At 40.2% G+C, this 27,978-nt stretch overlaps 1 protein-coding gene across 18 annotated transcripts; it reads left to right on the top strand.

The window, feature by feature from the left end:
- Positions 1-21: 21 nt before the first annotated feature.
- On the top strand, positions 22-26,791 carry LOC122068523 (putative disease resistance protein RGA3). 18 transcript variants are annotated; one of them, XM_042632400.1, is made up of 9 exons: positions 22-4,054; positions 4,157-4,210; positions 4,309-4,463; positions 4,552-4,600; positions 4,747-4,934; positions 20,680-20,845; positions 23,066-23,141; positions 23,232-23,357; positions 23,469-23,720. In XM_042632400.1, the coding sequence occupies exon 1, from the start codon at positions 278-280 to the stop codon at positions 3,902-3,904; it is 3,627 nt and encodes a 1,208-aa protein (XP_042488334.1). In that variant the 5' UTR covers positions 22-277; the 3' UTR covers positions 3,905-4,054; positions 4,157-4,210; positions 4,309-4,463; positions 4,552-4,600; positions 4,747-4,934; positions 20,680-20,845; positions 23,066-23,141; positions 23,232-23,357; positions 23,469-23,720. The 18 variants fall into 18 exon arrangements, with proteins under 18 accessions (XP_042488334.1, XP_042488338.1, XP_042488336.1 ...); XM_042632404.1 differs by lacking the exon at positions 20,680-20,845 and having other exon boundaries at positions 23,232-23,720; XM_042632402.1 differs by having other exon boundaries at positions 23,066-23,720.
- The last annotated feature ends 1,187 nt before the right edge of the window (positions 26,792-27,978 follow it).

Below are 27,978 nucleotides of genomic sequence, written 5' to 3'. Positions count from 1 at the left end.
CCCTTTAGTAATTGAAGTCGAGCCAAACAAACGAGAAACAGAGAATGGGAAACACGAGAGCGGCTAAAGCAGAGGTCGAATAGTCCAATACCCATTTCTTGTATATAGTAACAGAGGTCATACACCATGGATTCCATACGTAGCTGACCTTTGTTTTTTTATTTTGGCTGAGGTCTGGAGTGCCCTTTTATACAGAAACCATTTGATTTATTTCTTCCATCATTTGCTCCTTAGTGTCTTCCTCAGTTGTAGAGAGTTGAAAGAATCCCACGAATACATGGCAAGCAGACTCAGTGGAGAAGACATTGTTGTGTCTCCCACTGTGCAGGCGATTCTTAACAAATTAGAGCAACCTTTGTTAATTGATTTTGGATCGATGTGGAGCATTGAGAGAGAGCTATTGGAGCTCCACCGCACCGCAGAGAGAATCAAAGCAGTTCTTGAAGTGGTAGAGAACAAGCAAAGAAATGACGGGCTTTTAAAACTCAGCCTCAAAGAACTTAGAGATGAAGCTTACTACACTGATGATATGCTGGATGAGTTTCTTTATGAAACTCTCAAACTACAAGGTGAGAGAATTCGTGGCAAGAAGAGGAAGCAGGTACCCGCCTTTCTTTCCTTTTCTTTGAATGATAATCAATTGTTACGTCAACGTGATATCGCTCGTATCACAGCTGAAATCAGTGAGAAATTAGGTTTAATTGAAAAGAATCTCGAAAAACACTATTTTCAAGGTCCAGCTGAACGAAGGCACCATGAGATGCTAACTAGATTACAATCTTTTCCCTCAAGAGAAACAAAAGCAGTAGTTGGTTCAATAGTTGATGAGAATCATGTGTTTGGAAGACAAGAAGATGTGCAGATTGTTAAAAAAATGTTGATATCTGATCAAAATTATGGGACACATTGTGTTTCTGTGGTTGCCATTGTTGCTATGGGGGGAATAGGAAAGACTACACTTGCTCAGCTTGTGTACAATGACCTAGAAATAACAAATTTCTTTGAAGTAAGAGCATGGGTTTGTGTGTCTGATCCACTTGAAATTGAAAGGGTTACCAGAGGAATTCTAAATTCAGCTACTAGGAAATGGTCCTCCCATCTTGAAAACCTAGAGCCACTCCAGCGTGAACTTGAAAATACACTAAGAGGAAAGAAAACCCTAATTGTGATGGACGATTTATGGAATGAAAATTTCCGTGATTGGGATAAATTGCGTGTTCCCTTTAAAGTTGCAGGTGAGGGAAGCAAAGTATTAGTGACCACTCGAAGCACTAAAGTTTCGTCTGTCATGAACGCGACTGCAACCCATTTTTTGAGAGGTTTGAGTGATGAAGATTGCTGGTCCTTGTTCAAAGATCGTGCTTTTTCTGATTTAGACACCATTCCATATCCCAACTTAGAAGCAATTGGTAGAAACATTGTGAAAAAGTGTAATGGGTTGCCTTTGGCAATAAATACACTTGGAGGGCTTCTTCAAGGTAAATTAGATGAGAATGAATGGGTATTTATCTTGGAAAGTGAAATGTGGGACATAGAAGAAGATGATGCTTTGCCGGCTCTAAGTTTGAGTTATCATCATCTCCCACCTCATCTGAAGCAATGTTTTGCTTATTGCTCTTTGTTTCCTAAAGATTATATATTTGAAAAGCGTTATCTAGTTCAACTTTGGATGGCCGAGGGGTTTATTCAATCTAAGCAAGTTGAAAGAATGGAAGACATTGGAGAGAAATATTTTGAGGATCTGTTGCATCGGTCTTTTTTCCAGCCTCGCTTCAAGGATACATTTGTAATGCATGATCTGATGCATGATTTAGCTTGCTCAGTCTCAATGGGGATTTGTTTCAAATTTAACTACAAGAGAACACATGATATCCGTGAAAAGGTTCGACACATATCATTGCCTCACTTTCGTAGTGATCTATTAGAAACTAGATCCCATAAATTCAGGAGGTCATCCACATTTCTGTGTGGGGAGACAAAGATGCAAGGAAATGATTTTCCTAATGGGTTTTTCATAGAACTCAGTTGCTTACGTGTGTTGGTTCTTGATGTATCTGGGATCAAGTCTCTGCCCAATTCCATTGGAAATTTGAAGCATTTACGGTTCTTTTTGATTACTAGTGGTACCATAGAAACATTGCCTGACTCAATATGTGTGCTCTACAATTTACAGGTGTTGGACATAGTGGGTTGTAAAAATCTTGTTGAGTTACCTAAAGATTTATCCAGCTTACTCAACCTCCAACATCTACTGATGAAAGAAAAGTGGTGGGGTATTGGAAATAGACCAGAAAAAATAGGAAAATTAACACATCTTAAAACAATGGCTTTTTTTAATGTTGGGCCAAATGCAGCAGATAGCATTAGAGAGCTAAGAGAATTGGTGAGTCTCAAAGGGATCCTTACAATTCGGAATCTAGAGTATGTAAGAGATAATAGAGAAGCTGAGGATGCCAATTTGAAGAATAAGCAGAAAATTGATGGGTTGAGCTTGCATTGGAGTTATTCTAGTGATAATCCATATTATGGATCTTTGGAAGATAGAATTTCGTGGTCTAAGCATTGGGATGATGTACTGGAGACCCTAAAACCTCACAAAGGGTTGAAGATTCTTGAAGTTGTGAAGTTCCCTGGTTTACACTATCCAACTTGGATGACGACATATTTATTTACATACAACAAACTGGTTTCAGTGTTGCTTGATGGGGTTGAGAGCCAATCCCTTCCATGTTTGGGACAGCTGCCATGTTTAGAAATCCTCAAGATCCGGAGGATACATAAAATTAGACAATTGAGTGGTGAGTTCTATGGTGGTATTGATGGTAGTAAGGGATTTCAAAGGTTGAAGAACTTGGAATTTTTTGATATGGATGGTCTGGAGGAGTGGTGTGAATCAGAGGATGGTGAATTCCCTTCTCTCCAATACTTTTGTCTCATCAAGTGTCCCAATGTAAAGAGACTACCTCGACTTCACCCTACTGCTGAAGAAATGATACTTGAAATCCAATCCTGCTGTAGTTTAACATCCTTGCACTATGGACAACATACCTCTCTTACAGAGTTGGATGTCAGCTACTGTGATGGCATTGGATCGTTGCCCAAGGAATTACACGAATTCACCTCATTGCGGACGATGAATATTCTATATTGTTCTCCTTTGGATGTGTTGTTTATGGACGAATTTCTTCCGCCAAAGCTTAAGACTCTTTCTCTATGGGGAATCCAGCAGCTGAAATTCCTTGCAGAGGCTGAAGCGCCACCCATGCTTGAAGATTTAAAAATCTATTTTTGTGATGGTCTTAAATCCTTGCCCAGTGGATGGCAAAAATGTACCTCATTGAAGTCATTGAAGATAGAATATTGTTCTCAACTGGAGTTTCTGTTTTCAGATGGAGTGGAAGACGAGGATTTTCCTCTCCCAGTGCTTGAGGATATTGAACTATCAGGACTCCATCAATTGAGGTCCTTGCCTAAGGGATTGCACAGATGTGCCTCATTAGAGATGCTTTCAATTCATGACTGTCCTAAATTGGAGGTGTTGTTTTCTGATGGAGTGGAAGAAGAAGAAGATGAATGTCTACTCCCAGTGCTTGAGACTATTCGCCTACAAGAACTCAATGGAATGAGATCCTTGCCCAATTTTCTGCATAAATTGTCTTCTCTCAAAGAATTATATATCGGTGACTGTGAAAATCTCACCTCCTTACCAGAGGATGGGCTTCCTGCAAGCCTTGAGCATCTGAAAATTACAAGGTGCAATGCTGATCTGAGCGAGCGATGCCAGCAGGGAGGAGAAGATTGGCCCAAAATCTCACACATACCATCGGTAGAAATTAGTGAAAATATATACAACAGTGAAAGTATGTATATATTTGACAGTGATTGTATGTCCGACAGTGAGTAAAATAACACATTGCCCCCAAGAGTTTGGGTTGTCAGAATTCATATCTTATTTTTATGGGCAAGAATGTACAAGGCGATCCATTCCTCTCTTCCTACAACTTTCTAGGCAACAGAATTTGTCTGCCTAACGACTAATGAAGAAAATTGCCTGGTAAGTCCTCTTGTTCTTCTTTATTGTTTGCTTCTCTTGTTAGTCATTCCTAACTTCTTTCATCTTCCTTGAGCCTGACCCCGCTATTTTCATCATCTTCAGCTGAGGAAACTGGTTGATAGCTATTGGAAAATGCAAATGACAAAAGTTGGTGAGGTTAGTAATTATTTGGGTTTGCTTGGATTTGTATTTCGCCCCTGCTATTTATTCCACTGATCCCAACATACTATCGTCTCTGATTTTAAAATCACCAGAACAACTGAGGATCAGCTGCAAAGGAGCAGCTGTTCAGACTTGGTTCAGCTCTTAAAAAAATAAATACATGCACAACCTTCATAGTTGATGCTTTGGTTTCTTTACACAAGAATTTTCTGAGTCTTGGTTACTCGATTAATAATCATTGTCCAAGGTGGAATTCTTGATTCTAGTATCTTCGTTAAGATCTTGAACTTGCATATCTATATTCTGTTAATTGATGAACTGCTTTCTTTTGGCAGAGCTCAGACAATTAGAATTTCAGTCATACTTCTCATACTCTGTTCCCAGGTAATTTGGACTTAACTACTTTTCTCATGAAGTTGTCTCTTCTCATGTTTGTTTATCCAATAATGTCCCCTATCTTTCCTCTATTTTTTTTTTAATTTTTAATTTTTAATTTTTAATTTTAATTTTTATATTGTTTGACTATTAAGGCGAGGGGGCATAAATCAATCTACGAGAGGACCCTTCTTATGTAGTGGGAAGGATGGAATTTGCTTCACAAATATCCATATTCAAGTTGAGGCGGTCCAAAGTGTCTAATGGTCTTATATCTTTTCTATGACAGTGCCCTTCCTCATATTGACTTTCAGCCAGCATTTCCTGCCATGTGGCCACAAGTGTAATTTCCTTACTTATTAGGTTGAAAAAGTTTAAATTCCATAGTTCTTTTAGTTTCTTCACTCACTGGTCAGAATGTCCAAAGGCCTTTTTCTGCTGAAGAGGCAAAGCCACTCCATCTATCACATAATCCTATTATTTCATGGATGGTTTTATACAAGAACAATTCTAAATTTCTAAATGTTGGATTTCCTTTTACCTGTTGTTTCAACCTAAAAACTGGGATTTGTGCTAATTTTGTTCCCAAGGTAACTGATAGATACAGGCAGCAAAATATATGAATGTTTATGTGAAAGGATTTGTTTTTCTTTCTTCCACCTGTGTACTTTGTGTGGAAAAACAATAATTTTACTAAAAGAATGAAAGTAAAGGAGTGGGAATGTGGAAGAGTAGTAAAGGTAAGTGGTAAAATTTTGGGCTATGGGAGCATTTATATAGTCTTTTACATTAGGGTGCCATGAGTATATAGAACAAAAATAATGATGATGTGATTCTCTAACCTGGAAATCAGATTGAAGAGAACAAACACACAGGACGGAATAGCAGTGTAATAGGAGACCAGAAATTAAGAATCTTAAACCAACTAATATCAAGAACTCAGATATGTCCCCAAAACTGGTCGAAGGTAGCTAGTGTGCTACCCAAAGTATTCCCAAAATCCCAAGCAAAACCAATGGTTGGATTAAGAAAAAAGTGGAGGACAAAAAAAAAAAAAAAAAAAAAAAAACCAAGATGATCATTAAATTTGTAAGAGAAATGGGAATAACTCCAGATCAGAAACACTGATGGACTTAAAATTCAGGTCGATGGTAGGTAAGTTAGAAGAGAATAAGCTCACAAAATTTGATCTGAGGTCAGAACTGACAGAAAACAGAATCACAGGTTGCAGTACCTGGATAGAATCGACAGAAGTTGTTGATCAACTATTGGGGGTCCTTAGCAGTAGTATTGGAAGAACTGAAGGCCACTTTCTATATTCTAACAGCAGTCCAAGTCACAGCAGAAACTTCCTATTCAAGCAATGGGTATGCAGGAAAATAGGAAGAATAAAGGAAGAAAGAAGAAGGAAGAGAAGATATGACCAGGGTATCACCATCACTGGCCTGCGATTGGATTCACCACCAATCGGTCCTTAGCTTCACCACAAAGGGAGCTGCTGTATCACCACAGTAGCAAACCCTCTTCAAAGAAGAATTCACAAGGAAATAGCCAAACTCGTGGGGACTGCCCACTTGTCCTTATTTATAAAAATGAAAATTAGATTACCAAATAAGTAACTCTCCCTACTACTGAGGCTCTGTATTGCAATGTTTCTGTTTTAAAAAACTAATTCTGGGTCCGGCACAGTTTTTTTGTGTTTCTGTGTTTTTGGAGTGATTCTGCACCTTAAATGCTGTATGGTAAAACCAGAAAAAAATTTGTTTTTGTCACTGGAAAAAAAACCGAAACATGTATGGAATGCACCTAATGGAATCATTCCTTTTTTTCATAAAAAAAATTGCATAAAATGCCACCCACAAAATATTTTAATGTCTTGTATGTTTGAAAACATTATTTTTTGCCACATAAGCAAGATCATCTCCTTAACAAATCCATAAATTATCAAAGAGCCATTAGAAACTAGTTAAACTGTTTATCAAGTTCGTCAAAAGTTAAAGCAGAAGTTATTACACAATTGTTCATAATTTAAAGGAAATGAACGATACCCCCTCCCCCTCCCCGTCCCCCTCCCCCTCCCCCTCTACTTAAACCCTAAACCCTAAACCCTAAACCCAACCCAATAAAATAATAAATAAAATCCATCCTCCCATGCATTGACATTGGACAGTCATTGATATCTTCCCAGCTATCTCAAGGAGACAGTGAATATAGTAGAAGCCATTATTCAAAGGAAAGGAAGCAGTGAATAAAGAACCATCTTTTCATGTAAGATGAAAGAGAGCATCCAAGTTAAAAACAGGGAATGCATCCATCGATAATTATGATGATGGTTGGTCTTGGTTACGGGTGTATTCTTCTCCTGGAAAGAGATTTGAATTGAGGCTTTTGGACAAAGTTAGTTGTTTTGTTTTGTCATGGGATTGAGGATCCCAGAATGAAGTTTACAACAAATAGTGTGAGATTCACAAAGTACTACACACTACATCTATATGTATACAACACCACAGCCAGAGAAGTCCTTGGGAGAAGATGACCTCATGTATATGACAAGGGCTAATGTTGATTTCCATGATCATCCCAAAAAAAGTGGGAAGCATTAATGATTCAGCAGCAATCATAGAGAGCACACTAAAAATAGGACCTATTGTCTTCTTTGACAGCAAATAAATATGCACTACAAAAGGATCTTACTCAAATATGCTCTGCAATTTTGTTCAACACTTGATCAACTCTCGTTTGTCTCCACCAAAAAGCTCAATTTGAACAGTTAAAACTGGAAATCAAAGGGAATTGCTACTTGATTTTTTTTTTTGCTAACGATGGGTATCCAGGGCTTCGGCCCAACTAGTCCTGCGGGCCCATACTGACCCCACAACTGCATAGGCCGGGTCATGCCGGGGTTGAATGAGAACCACTCAGCTTTCACTGAAAGCAGTGAAGAGCACTAAACGGCTACTTGATTTACAGATAGGTAAGAGAGTAGAAATCAAACCATCAATAAAAAATTCCTAGTTACATATGAGAAGTTTGGATCAAGGGTTCACATTTTAGTGTGAGGACTCAACTTAGGCACGACTGAGCCAGCTTAAATTTAGATAACATAGTTCTTTACCTTTGAAATCAGCCCTATCTCAACCAGACATACCTTGGTATTGAAAACTAAAACATTCTGTCATCTGTAGAATAGAATATTTACAGATTCAAGAGCACAAAAATGATTTGCCCTAATGTATATGACAAGGGCTAATGCTTATTTCCATGATTATCACAAGAGATAGTGGGATTCATTGACTTCACATTCCCCATATATGTAGTAAAGGTTTGCGAAAGCAAAATTGAAGGCATAGAATATGTGAGTGAAATTTGGGGATTTTAGGGTTTGGGGTTGGAAATGAAGAGGGAAGAAATAAATAAGGAGTTTTTTGTTACGATTCTATTGGATTAGAATCAAACCATATTGTGTATAGTAAATCAAATTAAAATTATATGCATAGATTGAAGATACGGAGTGGATTGTTGCCTTCAATTGAAAGGATAAATAGTGACTTGAAGGAAGCGGCACATTGTGAACAAAAACCCCCTTGTTGTGGCTGAGATCCTATGACCCCAGGGCGTGATAGGAGATTTTATGAGAGTGATTTCACTTCTCGATGGCATGCAATGAGTATTTTAGAGGAGAGAAACCTATGGTTACTAGTGCTTGCCAAGAGGAGAAGAGAACGATGGAGTGAGGAGTTCTTGGCAAGAGGATAGACCCTTAAATGGAGTACTTCAGCAACGGAGGTCTTCAATGATGAGTATGGAGTTCCTACTGTACAGCTCTTCAACGATAGAGTTTTTTTGTTTTGGGAAATTTCTTGTACCACCCCTAAAAATGTTTATAATTTCTTGTAACCCCATGAATTGAAAATAATATCCACCGCAACCCTAATGTGTAACACCGTTAACTTAAAATGTGCAAAGATTTTTTTACCCTTCTACTTAACCTCTAAACGAACAATTTTTCCACTGTAGGAGAAGATTTCTGGATTTAATTGTATTCCCATATATTTGATGGGTTTACTGTGTATGTATTTGTAGGAAGCATGAGGTGGTTACGTGAGATAAGGATGAGTAAGCATGAGGTGTTACATGAGATAAGCACTGAGGTGTTTCTCAGCTGTCTAACAGCTTGGGATGAGTAACTCTAGATAACGTGAGTGACTGGGACTTGACTGTGTCACCCTCATTATCTGGTGTAACAGTAATATGACCCCGCAAGCGAATTGGTTGGCTACGAATGGTGAGCTTGTCTTGAAGACTACGAAACCGTAGTGCAGGGAGGCCCTTTGTCATATATCTGTTATTTGATCAAGAGTTGGAACAAATCGAATGCATAGGCTACCTTTAGCAACTTGTTCAAAGTGGTAGTTTATTTCGATGTGTTTGGTGCGAGCATGGAATAGGGGATTTGCAGAAAGGTATGTCGCTCCTATATTGTCGCAATAGAGAATGGGTGGAGAAGGTGAAATGCCTAGATCAAGAAGCAATTGTCACAGCCATAAGAGCTCGGCTGATGTATTGGCAAGTCCCTTGTTTCTGATTCTGTTGAAGACTGAGCGACTGTGTGTTGCTTTTTGGAACTCCAAGAAATGAGGTTTGGACCAAGGTAGATGCAATACACACTTGTGGAGCGTCGATCATCAAGGCATCCAGCCCAATCAGCATCAGTGTATGCTTGCAATTGGAAGGCGGAGGAGGGGCTGATATGGACACTGAGATCAATTGTGTCCTTAAGATAGCGGAGAACTCTCTTGACAGCCGTCCAATGGTCTGATGTAGGGGTATGCATGAATTGACATACCTTATTTACAGAAAATGCTATATCAGGACGGGTCATGGTGAGGTATTGAAGAGCCCCCACTGTATTGTGATAGAGAGTATGATCATGAAATGACGAGCCCCCATTGCGGGATAGTGAAATGGTAGAACTTGGGGTTGGTAGGGGCTTGGCACCATCCATGCTGACTTTACACAGGAGATCAAGGATGTACTTGGATTGGGAGAGATAAAGCTCGTGTGAAGTGCTAGTTGCTTCAATACCGAGGAAGAAGTGGAGATCCCCAAGGTCCTTGATAGCGAATTCCTTGCCAAGAGAATCGATAAGATGCTGAATGGTAGTTGGAATGTGCCAGTGACAATAATGTCATCAACGTAGACCAAGATGAATAATTTCTCTGGGGAGGACAGTCGCACATACAGAGCAGTATCAGAAGGAGAAGCCTTGAACCCAAAGATGTGAGAAATGTACCAAGCTGATAGGTCCATGCACAGGGGGCCTATTTCAAACCATAGAGAGCTCTTTTTAGATGACATACATGTTGGGGAAAGGCAGGATCAATGAATCCCTGTGGCTGGGCCATATAGACTTCTTTGTCCAAGGTTCCATAAAGGAAGGAGTTTTGTACGTCAAGCTGATGCAAGGACCAGCCTTTAGATATGGAAAGTGAGAATGATCCGGATAGTAGATGGTTTGACAACTGCATTAAAGTGTCAAAGTAGTCAATGCCTTCACGTTGATGGAAGCCCTTGGCGACAAGGTGAGATTTGTAGCGAGAAACAGAGCCATTAGAATGGTGTTTGATGCGCTTATTGCCGACAAGATTCATGGATGGCCGAGGAGGAACTAGATTCCAAGTTCCATTACGCATGAGAGCATCAAATTCTTCACTCATGGATGCATGCCACTTGGCATCCTTATTGGCAATGGTTTATGATGTTGGTTCAACAGACGATGGTGTGAGAGCAGAAATGAGAGCCTGTGTAAAGGATGTTTGGTGGCTAGAAGATTAAGTTTGGTGGTAGGGTAGGTGACACCAGCTTTGAGACAGGTTATCATGGGATGTGTGCTAAGAGGGAGAGTGTGGTTTGATGAGTCCGCTACACGAGAGGGAGGATGGACCTCATTAGGTGATGGGGGTGAGGAGTCTCTGGTGGGGCTGGATGGAGTGACCATCAGAGGTGCAGATGGGGATGAAGGGGTAGATGTGCATGGGAGAATGATGGGGATGTTGGGATTATAGTGGGCATCGGAGTTGTGGGTGGTGCAAGGGGTGGTGGAGTTGTGGGAGGAAAATTGGTTTCATCAAATTGAACATGCCGAGATATGTATGTACGGCTAGTAAGGGGGTTAAAGCATTTATAATCCTTGTGACGACTACTGTAGCCAAGAAAGATGCACTGAGCAGAGCGGAACTGTAGTTTATGTTGATTGTGTTGGTTTATGATTGTCCTTATTGGCAACTCGACCTCGTGGCGGTGATGACGTGGCCAGTTTGGGTGACATGGATGAAAATGATGACATGGTAGTATCCAGTGTCACCGATGAGATAACAGAGCCGCTTGGTATGCATGGAATGGTTTGATACATCTTTAGTATGTGGTGTGGGTTTCTGGGTCAAGGCCTATTTACCCTCGGGGGCATTTTCGACAGTGAAAATGACATTTTTGGAAGATCTTTTCTTCATGAAAAATATAGATTGTAATTTATCTAGTCCAGTGCATCTGATTTTGTTGCATTCCGATACCGTATGAAGTTACGGCATTTGTGGCAGTCGAGGGTAGTTTCGGCATTGAAGATGAATTTTTTAAAGGAAGTGTTCTCCATGTAACAATACGACAAAAATCCAATCTTTCCAATGGTTCTGATTTCATCGCATTCCGATTCCTTATGAGAAAGATGCGTCATTGGAAAGGTCTAGGGGCATTTTGGTCTTTTTACATGGCTGAGTCAGATGATTGAGTCTTCTGGAAAGTCGTAGAGCGTCCAGTTACGGTTCCAACGCACTTCGTTTCATCTCGATCGGATATCATATGAAAAAGTTATAAGTGTTTCCGTAAAGCTAGTTTGAAAATCCAAACCGAAAATTCATCAGTATGCTCTCGGTGTTGGGAGGATTTTTTGGAATTTATTTTTGAAATTTGAAGGACTTTTATGTAAATTTGAGATTCTGAAGGTCTTAGTTGATAAGGGGTGTTTAGCACTGGAAATATGAAGGCAGGGGCTTATGTGTATATAAGAGAATCAGAGGGATCCTTAATACACGGGTCAGATTGAGACACGTCGGTCAGATTCAGATTTGACGGTTCGTGCAAGAGCTTGCGTTGAAGATGCTTATCCGAGGCTTCTCATTGGTGAAGTGTATTAGATATGATGGTGTGGTGCCTCACCATATTGAGTATTGATTGTGTGTATCACATGTGCATAGAATCTATAAAGAGATTCTCCATATCTTGATTTGAGCCAATCATATCAGTTCGGTTCCGATCTAACGGTCAAGATCGATGGAGCTTTATTAAAATTAGCCGACAGCGTACCGTGAAACTCGCTACACCAACCAGTCGGTGATCGACAACGCGTCTGACATTGTCAACGCTTACGTCATGGTGATGTCATCGAGATTCAAAATCTATGGTTTAGATCTATTGTCTGTTGGTTCAATCGGACGGCTCAGATTAAGAGATACCTTTTGATGAGATCTACAGCTAGATTTGTGCCTCTGTTGCGCGCACCGCCGGTGTAGCCTACGCCACCCCTACGAAGATTTTATTTCAGGCTATCTCATTGCTCTAACTTCAAATGGTCATATCTCCCTCATTTTAACTCGGATTTGGGTGATTCAAGTTGGAGATTCTTCATCTCTCCGAGCTCTACACACCAGAGGGAAGAAATCAGGCAGAGGGGTTGCTGAGGTGGTCGGAAAAACTAGTTGAAGCTCGTGGAAGGCTAAGGGTTTGAATGAAAGACTTCCATCCTCTTGCACTTCATCCATAACCCCCATTAGAGCTTAGGAAGCTGTTGGAAACCAAGGCAGCAAGCCCTATTGGTTGTTGCCAAGAGAAAAAAAAAAGAAAATGGAAGAGAAGAGAAGAAGAGGGAAATAGAGAAGAAGTTTTTCCCTCTCTTTGTGTGTGTCTTGAATGCCACTCAAGAGAGATTTTCTCAAATCCAATTAATGAAGTTTGATGGTTCTTGCTGAGAATACTATTTCCCCATTAAAGCTTTATTTACAAGGAAGACTAGAAGAGAGAGAGAGAGAGAGAGAGAGAGAGGAGTGTGTGAATGTGAATGCCATTGTTGCTCCATGAAAGTAAAGATAAGGAGAAAAGAAAGAAGAAGAACAAGAACCTAGAATCTGGTTCTTGTGAGTTGCTTCAAGAAACCCAAGTGCCAACCGGGGTTGAAGCATTGGCGGCACCGAGACAACGTGGTTATGGTCCGCATCAATTGGAGATTGACATTATTGCATCTCTGACAGTTACTCTTTGCCAAGGTAATCTCACTTTTGCCAAATTTCCATTATTATAAATCATTGTAGGCAAGATGTTTGATAAAATGCCTAAGTGATAGTTGTAGTCTATTTGGGGGGAAAATTTGCATGTATGAGTGCTTTACTATAGGGCATTATTATAAGCCCAACTTTATTTTTTCTTTGGTGTTCAATGGGTACTGGACACAAGGGCTATGTGTTCCTTGGTAGTTACAACTACCTAAACCTATTTGCCATGGGTGCGGCCTCTCATATCATTATGAGAAAACTAGGGTGAAGACCTAGCCAGTATGTCATTGGTGGAAACTGGGAATCTGTTCCCTTGGCTGTGGGTGCAGTCATTATTAGTATTGAGTAAATACAGAGCCCGACAGTGGGCATTACTCCGTGCATGTAGGCAACTGGCCGAAGCACGTATTTCTTGTGTTGTGGATGTGTATGCTTGTATTTGTATTGTGGATTGGAGTGCTTGGCTGCAGAATGGGTGTGTACATCTGATAGACCTGACCATTTGGTGGTGCAGTGTGGATGTGCATACGACTGTGTATGTATGTGACAGTGATTACTGTGTGAGGTTTATGAGACAGCTTTGGGCAGCAATACAGGTTATGTAAGTAAGTTCCATGCAACAGTAAGAATGGTCAATAGTATACATAGCAGCTCTGGGCATCATCAGTAGACTGTGTTATTGAAGTGCAAATAGTGATTGCCACATCAGGGGTACAGCTGAAAAATGAAAAAATATTTGGCACACTGATTCACTCCCCCTCTTAGTGTCAATCGAGACCCAGCAGATTGTAGGGGTGTAACCAAGGGTAACAAGCACACCCATAGGTACGGAGCATTAGATAGTCAGGAGCTTTGCCAAAGAGTACCTCAAATGGAGAGTGAGACTTTAGGAGTGGAGTTGGCAGCCTATTGATCAAGTAAGCATCAGTTTCAAAAGCCAAAACCTAAAAAGCCATGGAGTGACGGGCACGGGCAAGTAGGGTGAGCCCCATATCAACGATATGCTGATGTTTGCAGCTCGTCCATTCTGCTCAGAAGTATACGGGCAGGAGTAGCGATGAGTGATGCCATGAGTCTTGAGGTAGGAATCAAACACTTGGTATTCGCGAGCGCCATCAGATTGGAACACACAAATATTACACTTGAAGTAATTTTCAACATGTTTATGAAAAGCAATAAAAGTAGTTAAAACATCTGAACATTTTACAAGGGGAAAAAGCCAAGTAAAGCGACTATAATCATTAATAAAAGACAAATAATAAAGATAGCCCTGGGGTGATGGTGATGATGACAGTGGCGGGCCCCAGATATCAGAGTGGATCAACTGAAATGGACCAGCTGCAACAGTGTTATTTAATTGAAGGGGAGCTTGTGCGACTTTCCCAGTTGGCAAGAAGCACATAGAGATGGTGCGGCTGCAGGTTTGATGGGAAGTCGAGAGTGAGAGAGAACAATGTCGAGGCTACGGGTAGCAAAATGGCCAAGGCGATCATGCCAAATAGACTTGGAGACACGTTCCCCTATGTAGAGACGTGGCGAAGGCGAGGATGGAGCTGCTATAGGTGGAAGATGGTAGAGGCCATTCTTAAGTGTCTCGTGGAGCAGGGTTTTCCCGTGTGAGGGTCCTTCACATAGCAACAGTTTGGATGAAATTCCCAGATAGCATTGTTGTCATTGGTGAACTTACTGACAAAAAGTAGATTTTTGGTAATCTTTGGAACATGCAATACATCCTTTAAATGAAAAGAGTGAGAAGAGGAAGAGAGAGAAGATGTGTATAGCCAAACCTGCCCCATTACGCACACGGACCTGATCGGTACCATTGTAGGGGTATTCAGAGTGATATTGTCCAGGTCAGCAGTGAGATGATGAGTTGCACCGGAGTCCGGGTACCATGTCGGGTCGATCGAAGATGGAGTGGCAAGGAGCGCCTGGCGATTAGAGGATGTAGGGGCCTGATAACTTGGATTGAAGCGGTTGTAGCAGGACATCGCACTATGGTTGTTGCATCCGCTGATCTGACAAGGTGGACATGGAGTGGAAGTGCTTGAATGATGTGAAGAGTAAGAGGAGTGTAGATAACCAGAGGGGTAACTACGGCCACGGCTGCGGCCACCACCATCGCGACGACCACCATTGCTGAACCGACAATGAGAAGTGCCATGAGAATAGTCACAAGAGGACATATGTGCTTCAGAAGAAGGCAAATCCGAAGGATTAGACCTCTGTTCTTTTGAGAATCTCTTAATTGAGAAGAAGTCCAGAGAAGTCATCAAATGAAAGGGGATCGAGGCGAATTGTGACTGTCGTGGCAAAGGAGTCATAGTCATCATTGAGGCCACGAAGAATGCTTAGGATGATGTCGGACTCGGAAACGGGTTGAGCCACAGCAGCTAGATTATCCATGGTACCTTTGACGCGTTGGAGATAATCAGCCATGGGTAGAGTGCCTTTCTTGAGTTGAGACAATTGATATTTTAACTGCATGATTCTTGCTTGGGATTGAGAGGCGTAGAGACGAGCCAGAGTAGTCCAAGCTTCATGAGAAGATGAAAGACCCACAATGTGTGCAAGAGCATGGCCAGATAAGGATGATATTATCCAGCTGAGTATAAGTTGATCTTGGCGACGCCATAAGGTATAAGCAAGGTTCAGTGGGGAAGAGGTAAGTGCTGCAGTAGTGGTGGAAGGTAGTGTTTGGGGTGGGCATGCGAAGCTTCCATCGACGTAGCCGAGAATATCATGAGCATTCAGAAGTGGAATGAATTGAGATTTCCTTAAAATATAGTTGGTGCGATCAAGTTTGATCGGCAAGAGAGTGACGATATTCGTCGGAGTAATGAGAGAAGAGACGGACAGCGGCGTGGAGGTGTTGGCGGTGGATGATTCAGAAGAAGGCATTGTTATGAAGAAGAACTCTAACAGAAGGAGAAGGTTGACGTTAGTCTAGGTCTCTTGATACCATGTAAGAGAAGATTTCTGGATTTAATTGTATTCCCATATATTTGATGGGTTTACTATGTATGTATTTATAGGAAGCATGAGGTGGTTATATGAGGATGAGTAAGCATGAGGTGTTACATGAGATGAGCACTGAGGTTTTTCTCAGCTGTCTAACAGCTTGGGATGAGTAACTCTAGATGACGTGAGTGACTGGGACTTGACTGTGTCACCCACATTATTTGGCGTAACCGTAATATCCACCATTGAAACCCTTGCAAGGGAGAGTTCATACCACTGCACTCAGCTCGGCTGTGACCCTAGCAGCAGTGGGGAGAGAAAACCGTAGTAGTAGCAGTGGGGAGCTCATACCACCACACGCAGCTTAGCCACGACACCAACAGCAACAACTGTTGGGGAGTTCATACCCAAGCACTCAACTCAGCCGCGACCCTAGCAGCAGCAGCAGTGGGGTTTCAAAGGGTTTAGAGAAATCCCTAGCGGCAGCAGTGTGTGAGGAGCTCTTGTTTCTCTACGATCCATCTTTTCTGGTGTTGAATTGGAGTCAGAGGTTTTGAATTATCCGAGGTGTAGCATTTGCTCTGTTATATCTGCACGAAGAATGGGAGCAGGTTGTGGTTCACAGAGATGTCAAGTTCAATGATGCTCTATTAGATGGGGAATTCAATGCAAGATTTGGAGGTTTTGGACTTGCAAGATTGTATGACAATGGAACTCAACCTCAAACAACACTTGTGGTTGGGTCGCTGGGTTATATTGCACCAGAATTTTCAAGAACAGGCAATGCCAACACGAGCACAGATGTGTTTGCATTTGGGGCTTTAATGTTGGAAGTCGCTGGATTATATTGCTTTAATGTTGGAAGTCGCTTGTGGGTTGGGTGTTACAGTGGATCGAAATCTAGGAATCAATTATGTAGAGAAGGAAATGGTGGTGGTGTTGAAGCTTGGAATGCTTTGCTCTAATTTTTTCTTCGCAGGAAATAATAATAATGGAGTAGCCTTCTTCCTTAACTGTTTCTTCTTCCACTTTTCTTCATCTTTTCTTTGCAGGTAATTGGAACAGGAGCAGAGATGGAGGTTTCGATTTTGGTGGTTTTAAGTGAGAGGTATAACAGTAAGTTTACGCACACCCAAGGGTAGTTTGGCCATTTAGATAATAATTAACTGCAGACATCACCACTTAACGATTTTTTTCTAACCGAATGGATTTAGTAGAAATTTTCTTATGAAAGTGAGGGATGTATGAGCTTTTGTTTCAAATTTTGGGGGATACAGGAAATTATGAACATTTTTAGGGGTAGTAAAAAAAAATTTCCCTTTTTTTTTTTGGGTAAGACTTCAAAGATGGAGTTTGGAGAATGATGGAGTTCACAGAATGACGGGGATGTGTATGGTCAACTGTAGTTCTTTAGCGATGAAGTGAGAAGAACGATGGGGCTGTGCAGAGGTCGAAGGTCTCATATGGTTGTGCGATTGCTTTGATTTTTATGTCTAGTTGAGAACCAAAGGTTTGAGAATGATTCGACTTGTTAGTAATAACAAAGATCACCTTTATTTATAAGAATTTTACAACCAAATATAGAAAGAAGGTTGTCATTGACTAAGTGTCCCTATATACAAGAGTTAATACTGTAAATAGTAAAATAACCAAGGTAAATAATAAACTAACTATAGTTATCTCAAGACTCCCCCTTAGTTGGTGCAAATATATTATACATGCTCAATTTAGAGACAAGAAGATGAAACGCCTTATAGAGAACACCCTTGGTAAACAAATCTGCTAACTGATCTTCAGAACTAACAAAGGGTATGAAAAATTGTCCCTTCTTCGAGCTTCTCTTTAATCAAGTTCTTATCGATCTCAATATGCTTCGTTCTGTTATGGTGGACAGGAATACTGATGGCTGCCTTATTATCACAGTATAACCGCATGGGATCTTTAAAAACAATTCCAAGATCACACAAGAGGCTCTTAAGTCACATCAACTCACAAATCCCGTATGCCATTGTATGATACTCAGCTTCGGCACTAGAGCGAGACACAACTGACTGCTTCATGCTTTGCCATGTAAGAAGATTGCCCCCAAGAAAGAAACAATATCCATATGTAGATCTGCAATCATCAACAGATCCAACCCAATCAGCATCAGTGAGAGCTTCTATTTTCAAGTGCCCATTGTTGGAGAAGAGAATACCTTTCCTAGGAGCGGACTTCAACTATCTCAAAATTCGGTACATAACATCAAGATGAGATGTCCGGGGATCATGGAGGAAGCGACTAACAATCCCTAGAACATAGGCAAAGTCTGGCCTAGTGAGATAAATTGATCAATCGGCCAATGAGACTGATACTGTTCTTTATTGACCGATTCACCTACTACACTGCTGAGTTGATGATTGACCTCCGTGGGAGCATCTGTAAGCTTGCATCCAAGCATACTAGTCTCACTAAGAAGATCTAAAACATACTTTTGTTGGGAAATGAAGATTCCTTTACTGGATCCTGCAACTTCAATCCCAAAGAAATACCGAAGAGGCCCTAAGTCTTTAGTTTCAAACTCTGCTGCTAGTAAGGCCTTGAGATTGGAGATTTCCTCATCACTGATGCCACTAATTACAATATCGTCAACGTAGACAATCAGAGCAGTAATCTGGTTACCTTTTCCATTGACATACAGGGTATGATCAAATTGACTCTGTTTGTATCCAAAGCTCTTCATAGATTTTATGAACCGTCCAAATTATGCCCTAGGAGATTGTTTCAGGCCACATAATGACTTTTTCAATTTGCAGACACAATCAATAGTGGATGAAGATGCAAAACTAGGAGGAACATCCATTTAGATTTCCTCTTCAAGGTCCCTATTGAGAAACACATTCTTGACATCCAACTGTTGAAGATTCCACCCAAGATTAGCAGCACATTATAGCAATGCCCTGGTCCCTGACCGAATTCATCTTTGCACTTAGTGTAAAAGTCTCTTTGTAATCAATCCCTTAGGTTTGGATGAAACCTTTGACTACTAAACATGCTTTCTACTGCTCAACAGTTCCATCGGCCCTTTGCTTGCATGTGAAAGCTCATTTGCACCCAATTTTCTTCTTCCCTTAAGAGGAGAGACAAGTTCTCAAGTACCATTTTTGTTTAATGCTTGCATTTTCTCAACCATTGTAGCCTTTCACTTCGGATCATTAATGGCTTCTTTCCAACCCTGTGGAATAGACACAAAAGACAACGAAGAAACAAAGACCCTATAGGAGGCAGATAGAGTTGCATAAGAAACAAAATGGGAAATAAGGAGTTGGGTACAGGAATGAACTCCCTTTTGAACAGCAATGGGAGGATCGTCCTCTAAAGAGGCAACAAACATATTATCAACTATAAGAGAAGTATAACCTGATGCTGCCGAAAGGTGTGGTTGGTCACTAGTGGTTTCTTTTTCTTGGACCTCCAACGAGTGTAAGTGATCACATCCTTTACAGGCTAAGTTAGTGGCTCCCCCTGAACAGGTGTCTGAATTGGTGGCTCCCCCTAAATTAAGCTTGATTGGACTAGGGTGGAGAGAGAGCTGGTTGGCTGGATGGCAACCATCTTGCACCTGGATGGCGACCATCTTGCACCTCGGAGGAGATACCACTGTTGGTATCATCAGTCACAATAGTCATGGTTTAGAAGGAAAGCACATATGAAGGCGGTAGGAGAAAACAGTAGCAGCACAGGTGGTGGCGACACCTGTGGTGAGGCCTGGTTGCCGTGAGGAGGCACGAGGAGCACGAGGAAGTGTGGCAAAGGAGGCAGGAGTGGCTGTAGTGGAGGCACAACGGCGCGCTCAGCCTAAGGTTGGAGCCACGACGATGGTAGGTCACAAGGCGTGGTAATGGAGGAAGGCGCAGTGAGGCGTGGCCGGTTAGAGTCAATCGTGCATGGAACGAGGTTTAGTCTACCATGCTAGACTAGGAGGCGAGAGCTCCCAAGGGCGGAGAAGAAAACAAAAAAAGAAAAGAAAAGAAGAAATTAGGGTTTTCGGCTATGATACCATGTAGAAAACCAGAAGTTTGAGAATGAGTCGACTTGTCAGTAATGACAGATGTCACCTTTATTTATAAGAAGGTTACAAACAAACAAAGAAAGTAGGGTGTCGTTGACGTGTCCCTATCTACAAAAGTTACCATGGTAAAAACTAAAATAACCAAGGTAAAGAATAAACTAACTTTGGTAATCTCAACATGTTTTGATGGCTAATTCCATTAATTCCCTTGATCCACCTAAGTGAGGGTTGTGTTTCTCCGCCTTTTGCTCAGAATCGATTCTCAATTTTAAAAGCTCCAATTTTATGTGCCACAAATGGAGCTCAAAACTGTGCCAAGTGCCCCATTCGTTAAAAAAAATAAAATAAAAGAATAACGAACCGGATATACCATACAGTTTTCACCCATTTCTGTTACAAAAAATGGAAAAACACCAGAAACAGTGTTTTTAGAATGTTACCATACAGAACTTGAGTATCTTAAGAAATAGTAACTCAAAAATAGAAACTCTTCTAGAAATAAGATCTAATTGCTATTACACAAAAGGAAAGAAACAAAAATAGAAACGAATAGGTAACATAAACTTAATAACTAAGAAGCAGTTTTAGAAATTGAAACAAAAGTAAAAGCAACCATTAGGCACTCTATGACAACATTTCTGTGCCGAATACTGTTTTTGAGTTTCTTTTTTTTTTTTTGGATTGATACTGCGGAAAGTCACTACACTCCATAGAGAGTTATAACAGATTCTTGTTTCATTTTCAATTCCTTTCAGGTTGGAAACTCAAGCTACTGGTGGGGCTGTGCCCATTCTCCCTCTTCTTCCGCTAATCAACCGGAGTAAGGAACCTTAGAATTCACCCTAACTGTCGATTAAAAAATGGGATTGGAGAGGACAAAGCTAGGGGTTTCACTGGAAAGAGAACCATTCCCTTATCCATGTATAAAGCCTACTCTATTCCACTCAAAATATTTTGCTTTACAATGTTTTATGTAGGCAATAACAAGACTGTTAATATGTAAATTGACGTTGCCCTTCCCTAACAGTTCGAGCTTTTAGGTGAAACTGTACCGAACATGGTATCAGAGCAGGGAGGTTGGGTGTTAAACTTCTGAGAAGATTTCTCTATGTCTGCTAATACCATTAGATCATCAGCGAGATGTCTGTCAGTCATTATGCTTCAAAACATGGACTTAGAGGAGTGCAGTATCTTGCCTTTCTAATGTAAACAGATCAAATGAAGAAAATAGGTGGCGGTATCATTTGGTGTCTTTATAAATGCTGTTTTGTGTTGAACTCATAAGTATCAAATCCGCTGTTAACTTCAACTGCATGGTTTTCAGGTTCCCAATCTTTCTGTGAATCTCATGGACACATGGCCTAACTCTGGTAACATGTTTTCTGAACCAGTTAGGGGTTTCCGGTGTTTGGTTTAGGGAATGAGGTCACTATGTTTGAACTGAAGTTCAAACTGGGAGTTAAAGGATCTGATATGAAGGGTAAATTGAGCAATATGTAAGAAGGCCTTAATAGTCTTTTGGAGTTTGGGTTCTTTTCATACAGTTTTACTCCTCTTGGACTGGTGAAGTGTAGAGAAGCTGATTCTTTGCGATGCAGATAAATCACAGAAATGAGCTTTACTTTAGTAAATAAAAGCCTTGGGTGGGGTTCTATAAATGTTGGACCTTTGGACCAACATATTTTCATTGTAATGGGCCACTTTAATGGGCCTAAACTAAATCTAAAGCTAGGAATACGAGATTAGTAAAGTAGTAGTCTACCTCCAAACTTTTGTAGGGTTGTTTGAGTCATTTTATATTAAAAGAGAGCAAAGTCCTAGAATTATTAGAAATTTGAGTCCAGACTTCATTTTAACTCATGTTCTGTTTTAGAGTCCTAGTTTGAGTATGAGTGTCAATTATTAGCATGTTGTGACTATTCCAAGTAGTAGTTTGAGTTCCAAGTCAGTTTAGGATTATTACAGAGTTGGTTTGTGAAATCTAATTGGATCTAGTGGCCTATGGCCTCACCCACGAAATTATGATTATTAGTATTGAAGGATTTTTCTTTTTTTTCCTTCAAGATTTGTCTGTGTGGATTTATGGTGTGCTTGGATGGATTTCCAGCAGTGCTGGATAACACTGGCCGTGGCAAATTGTGTTTAGGCGCTTTTCCTTGATCAGATTAAGCTGGTCATATCGTGCTCTCACCCACTCTGCTTCTTCAAGTAGTGGAAGAGTGGATTCTCTTCACAGATTAGGTGGATTCCCGCCTTAATCTATATCTTGTATCTTGTTCTTATTAGCTCAACTTTCAGGTTAATTTTCTCCTCTTTTTCTGAACCCAGCTGCACCCCTGTTTTCCTGCAAGTTTCAGTTTGCTTTCTAGTCTTCTACTTAGAATTGGTTCAAGTTTGAGCTATAACTTTCTGTTCTTATTCATCCTGAGATTCTGATTCTGCTTCTTAACAATACTAGTTTATATTGCTGTTCTTGTTCTGCTATTAGTTTTTCTAGTAGCGGTGGTCTTCATCTTAAGTCTCTCTTCTGTATTCAGAATTTATTCAAATTCTGCATGCTCGACTTGAGTTTTGGGTTATTCTGAATTGTCCGTTGCAAGTTAAAAGATTTCTCCATATTTTGGTTAAATTCCTTTTTCTGTTATCTCTTTAATTATTAGTCTCTTGCTGGACTTTTTCTGGTTTGGGATTAGTCTACGTTACTTTGGTGCTAGCTCACTGGTTCAAGAATAAAATCCATTATCAAGAAGGGAAAATGTGTGGGTTTCTGATTGGCCAATAATCATGAAACCTTTCAATTATGCTCAGACAGTGGAGACTCACTTTTCTCTTACCTTTTTATTTTTTATGCTCATCAACAGAAATGTTATCTCTTGATGATTTTGTTTTCAGTCAATATAGCCTTGTCTAAAATTGCATTGATGAGTAAGTAATGCTTGTTGCGTCCATCTTCTTCATGATTCAAGCTCCCTGGGTTGAAAATCACTAGTCTGTTTTCTTGCGGGAATCAAGATATTTCATTGAAAATTTTAGGAAACCAGAAATAAATATTATAGAACTTTTTGGTGTATATAATTTTCAGCTATTGGTTTCCAACTTCAAACCTTTACAATTAAATGTGCTGTAAATTGTTTTCTGTAGCATTGACAATGGGCAATCATCTTTTGTTTAACATCTAGATCCTGACACAAATTCAGATATTATTTCTCAGCTAGCGGTTAGTATCAAAACCCTTCCCATGCATAATTATTCTGCAGAAACATGGTCTGTTTTGCACCACCATTGACACATTCTGTAACTTGTCCAGATGCACCGAGTGGAAGATTAATCCATAGGACTTTCAATTGGGTAGCATTTCACATCATAGATAAAAAACTGAATCAATATCATCATTAGCCACATGCTTATTTACATGAAGAGATGGGTGCCCAAGGTAGTGTATTGGTAATGTGGTAGTTTAGTGCAGCAAACCAGATTTTCCTCATTTTTATTTGATTTAATTTTTCTCCTGCAATTATTCTGAAACTTGGTACTCTCTCATCAGCGATTCATTGGATACCAACTTTACATCTCACCAATCAGATAAAGCATCGAAGTGTCTAATGTGTTCTGCTCTAGAAGTTCTGATTCCTTCTTTACGGAGCAAAGAGTTGTGTAGACTGGAAAGAGTTGAGTAGATCATTTTATTAAGCCTATAGATTGTAAATTGTAAAATTGTAAAAAGAGGAAACTTGTAGCAGGTCACCTCATTCATGGTTCTCCTTTTGGAAATGATAAGCCTATATAGACGTGAAAAGTTGTACCTCTCAAGGCCTCACATTTATCTTTCACTTTCACTAGTTCTAATTAAATCCACAGCTTTCGTCCATTTCATCTTGTGTAACCAGTTGCTTAAATTAACACTAGGAACCATTCATACATTACAGCTTCCTTTGGAGCCAAACCTTTGACCTTTAAATGATTAAACCTTTGAGCCACTGGGCTGGGTCTCAGTACAGTGGTTTAGTTTCTCTCATTTTCTCTATGGTTAACCCTTGAGGTGATCAAACTGTGGTTATCAAATGTTACTGCTGTTGTGATGAAAAGTGAACTGGCTTTTCATGTTATTTTGACAAACCATTGATCTCACTGGGTCTCATACACTACTTAAGACGATGGTGAGATCTGAACCTTTTGTGCTGTTTATTGCATTGGATTTATAAGCTTGGATTAAGTCGAAATTAATGAGGATTGAAAATGATCTCATTTCATATTGTGGTACTCAATTAGGTCTATCCATGACAAGGGAATTCTCCCCTTTGCTTCAGCTAGAGGGAGGTTGTGGAGGATTGTTACTAGGTTCCGAAGTATTTTGTTTTTTTTTTTGTTTTTTGTTGGACTAAGCCTTGAAGTTAGGGGGTAATCTTAACAACATAGATAGATTACTAAATTTGACATGTGACCTATCTACGTATCTTTTTTTTCAGACTTCAAGATTCTTTTAAGATACTTTAGTAGATTTTACCTATTTGTCCATTGGAGGATGAAAGAATCAGCCTTCCATGTGGTGGAGAGGTACTTGCACATGATCGGAACTCCTTATCACTACCAATGGAACAAACCTTTCTTTTAGAAAGAGTAAACAAAAACGTAACATGGAAATGCAAGCAAGAGTGTGCCTTGGGTGGAGGGAAGAAAATGTCTTCCATCGAGGGATTCGGCTTCTCTGTAGCGCTGGGGTGTGTTACACGATCTGTAGGGCGGGCTGTAGTAATGACACGTGGAATATTCAAAACGGATGGTGCACCTTGCCAATAGTGCATATTAGGTTCTGTACATGCGAAGCAGGGGAATCCTTATGTTACCTCCATCGTTTTGCCCCCTTCTTCGATGGGAAAACCTTTTTATTGCAACAAAAGCTAGGGTTTTGAACACCATTCTCAACGATTTTCCAGGGTGAGGGCTCATTCAGGCAGATCGCTTACTTTTGATTTTGATTTCTCTTCGTTTAAAGACAAGTCTTGCTTCACCGACGGAGGATTCTTAGGTGAGTTTAACTGAGGTGTTAGATTATGGATTCTGTTGTCTTAGCCTCGTTTCTGAGTGCCTCTTGGAGGAATTTTGAATGTTTTTGAGTGGTTGGTTGAGGTGCACTTGAAGCTAGAGGTTTGAAATGTTTGCTTTGTTCCTCTTAGAGGTGAATTCAGGAAGAAATCAAATGGTGTTTTTCTTGTGATTCTTGTGTCTAATGCATGATTTGGAAGGTTTTTCTGGTTGAATTTGGAGTTTATTAGATTGTTTGGTGACAATTAGTGCTCCCCTGCTTTGCTTGGTGTTGGGAGACGTTTGAAGTATCAAGTTGAGTTGTTTTGAATGAGAAACGTTGAATATGACTTCTATGGTTGAGTAAATCCTTAGATTTTAGTTGATCTCGAAGTTTCCTTAACGGTTCTAGTACCTTGTCTCTGCAAACCGGATGATTCCTTGGATGACCAAGTTGAACCGAGGGACGTTAGGGTATTAGAAGAACACCCACCGAGTGGTTGCCGGAGAAAAACGGTGGAATTGCTCCAAGTGAAAATAGGCCGGAGAATCATAGAGAGAAAATCGTAGGTGCAAGGGAAATTCATGAAGCTTTCTTTTCAGTTGTGATGTTGCTTCCCTAAATCCACTCCCCGCATGTACAAAAGCCCCTCTTCTCTCCTGGATATTGTCACTGTTGATTTCAAATAATCCACGTGTCGCAGTACAGCCCGTGCTACAGAAGAGCTGGATCAATCGGTGATTGTAAATTTTTTTTTTTTTTAATTCGAAAAGAAAAACTTTTAGTATAAATTAGTGAGTTCATCCCAATTACAAATAGAGGATTTGCAGATTACAGCTTGCCTAGCTGCATTCCTGACTCCTGAGGACATACATAGGGTAGTCAGTTGGTGCTTAATTACAAAAATAGGAGAGAACACGAGTTCTTCCAATTCCAACCTTCAGGTTATAGAGGCCCACGGCCACATCAGAAAATTGTTAGGGTTCATAAGCTCCTCAAAATGAGGCACATCACACCACAGTTCCTGAATAGTCCATCCTGCCCGTTTCGCTTCGCCAACCCGTTTAAGATCCCCTCTGCAGCCGCTTCAAAAGCCTCTCTGTCAACAAATAATTAGCATAAAAGAATAAACATTGGTCATTAAAAAATATTGCCACTGCCCACCCCGATAGATGATTAATAGACACTGCTGTGGTGACACGGATGATTTTGTTGGAATTTAACATATCCCCAGAGGGGGGATAGTGATTCAGTGATTGTGTGAGGTCATCATTAGTGGTGGTCGATATGGCTTTAACTGATTTGCATTGGAATACAAATCTACTTAATAGTCTTCTCCCTTTACATCTATCTTCTCTCATCTCCAGAATCCCTGTTTCCAATTGCGAAGATAGATGGTGTTGCCACCTTTCAAACAAAGGGATTCTCACCACCAAGAGAACAGCCTGTTTTATTCAAAAAAATTTACTAACTCAATCCAATGAATGCCATAACAGGTGTGCTTGCTTATCACCTTGCTCTCAATGGTGGTGTTTTCTCTGGAAAATCAATATTCATCCCAAATTTAAGTTGTTGTGAATACTTGGATGGACTTAGATCCAACCTGTGATCTGTCTCTGGACAGGAGAACATTATGCATGTGTTTCTCACATGCGAGTTTTCAAGAAGAGTGTGGGCTGCTGGTCGCTTGGGCTTAGAAGCAAATGTTTGAATTTTAATTCTTTTTCTTCCCTGCTTTTGTATTCTTTTCAATCTTTTAAGTTGAACTCTAGTGACTTGAAACAGTTCTTTTAAAGTCTTTATCATTACATGCTATTTCATCTGGAAACACAGAAATTCTGTCATTTTTGGTTCGTCTAAACCAAACCCAGAAAATATTCTCAAACAGGTTCAATACTAGCGGAGTACAAGCCGCTTGGACTGGCCTCTCACCCAATCTTCTGAGATTGAGAAGATAGAAACAGAAAAAGAATAAAAAGAAAAGCAGAAGAACCAGTAAAGAAGCTTAAGAAGGTATACAGAAAAAGACTATTTAAATGTAATATGTCATACTGGAATCACTGAAACACCCCAACCTGGATGAGTACTGTCAAACACAAAATTATATGGTTGGAATTTCCTAACAAAACCAGACCGAAGTGGGCCAAATTGCCCTTCAATTGGCCCTATTAGGAACACGTCCACTTGACCCAATTAACCCTTGCCAACCGGTTTTATCGACTTGGATCCTCCAAATATTTGAAGCATTCGACCTGGGACTGAAAAAAAAAAAACCAGGTCAGGATTCAGCTGGTTCCAACACGAGTGACCAAATTCTTGCACTATTTTTGAATTACCGAAATGTTTCCCATACTTATGTCAAACACTACTGGTGTCTTGATGGTTATAAGCTGAAAATCCTATGTCATTATGATCCTCCCTAGACCGCAAAGTTTTAGGAGCCTCATGCATTAAGTATGTTCATTTTTTTTATTAGATTCAATGGGTTGCAACCCATCAAGAGCATTGATGGATGGCCACACTTTGCTTTTCCTTGTGGAAGAGTGACGTGGTAAATCTAATTGTTGATACCTAGAGAATAGTGTAAATCAGTCATAGTATCAAACTCAATCATTTTACCCTCCAATGTGTATCATTGTACCCCTTCAATAACCCATTTCACTATCTTGGTAGTCTTGGATTTTTCAATAGTTTGTCTAGCCACTTGATCAAACTTTAATTGGGCTTAAACTTAACATGCAAGCAAGAAACATTGGAGGGTAAAATGATTGAATTTGATATCAAAGTGTCTGGGCATCCCGTCGAGATGTGAGTAAGCTGGACCGAACAATTTGGTTAAAAAAAAAAAAAAATCAGCCTCATCTAATGTTGGAACTTTGAACTGCTATTCATTTAAACCCCCTCCCTAAAATAAAGAAGTGTCCGGCCTTGAAGAGTTGAGTTCCTATGCCTATACGTTTACCTGCACGTATGGGTTAGGTACCAACATTTGTCCTTTTTACTTTCATAAATACATCCTCTTCGCCCTGAG

Source organism: Macadamia integrifolia, unplaced genomic scaffold (genome assembly GCF_013358625.1).
Source record: "Macadamia integrifolia cultivar HAES 741 unplaced genomic scaffold, SCU_Mint_v3 scaffold404, whole genome shotgun sequence".
Taxonomy (NCBI): Eukaryota; Viridiplantae; Streptophyta; class Magnoliopsida; order Proteales; family Proteaceae; genus Macadamia; species Macadamia integrifolia.
Note: the sequence above shows the minus strand (reverse complement) of the source record. Positions and strands in the feature narration are given on the sequence as shown.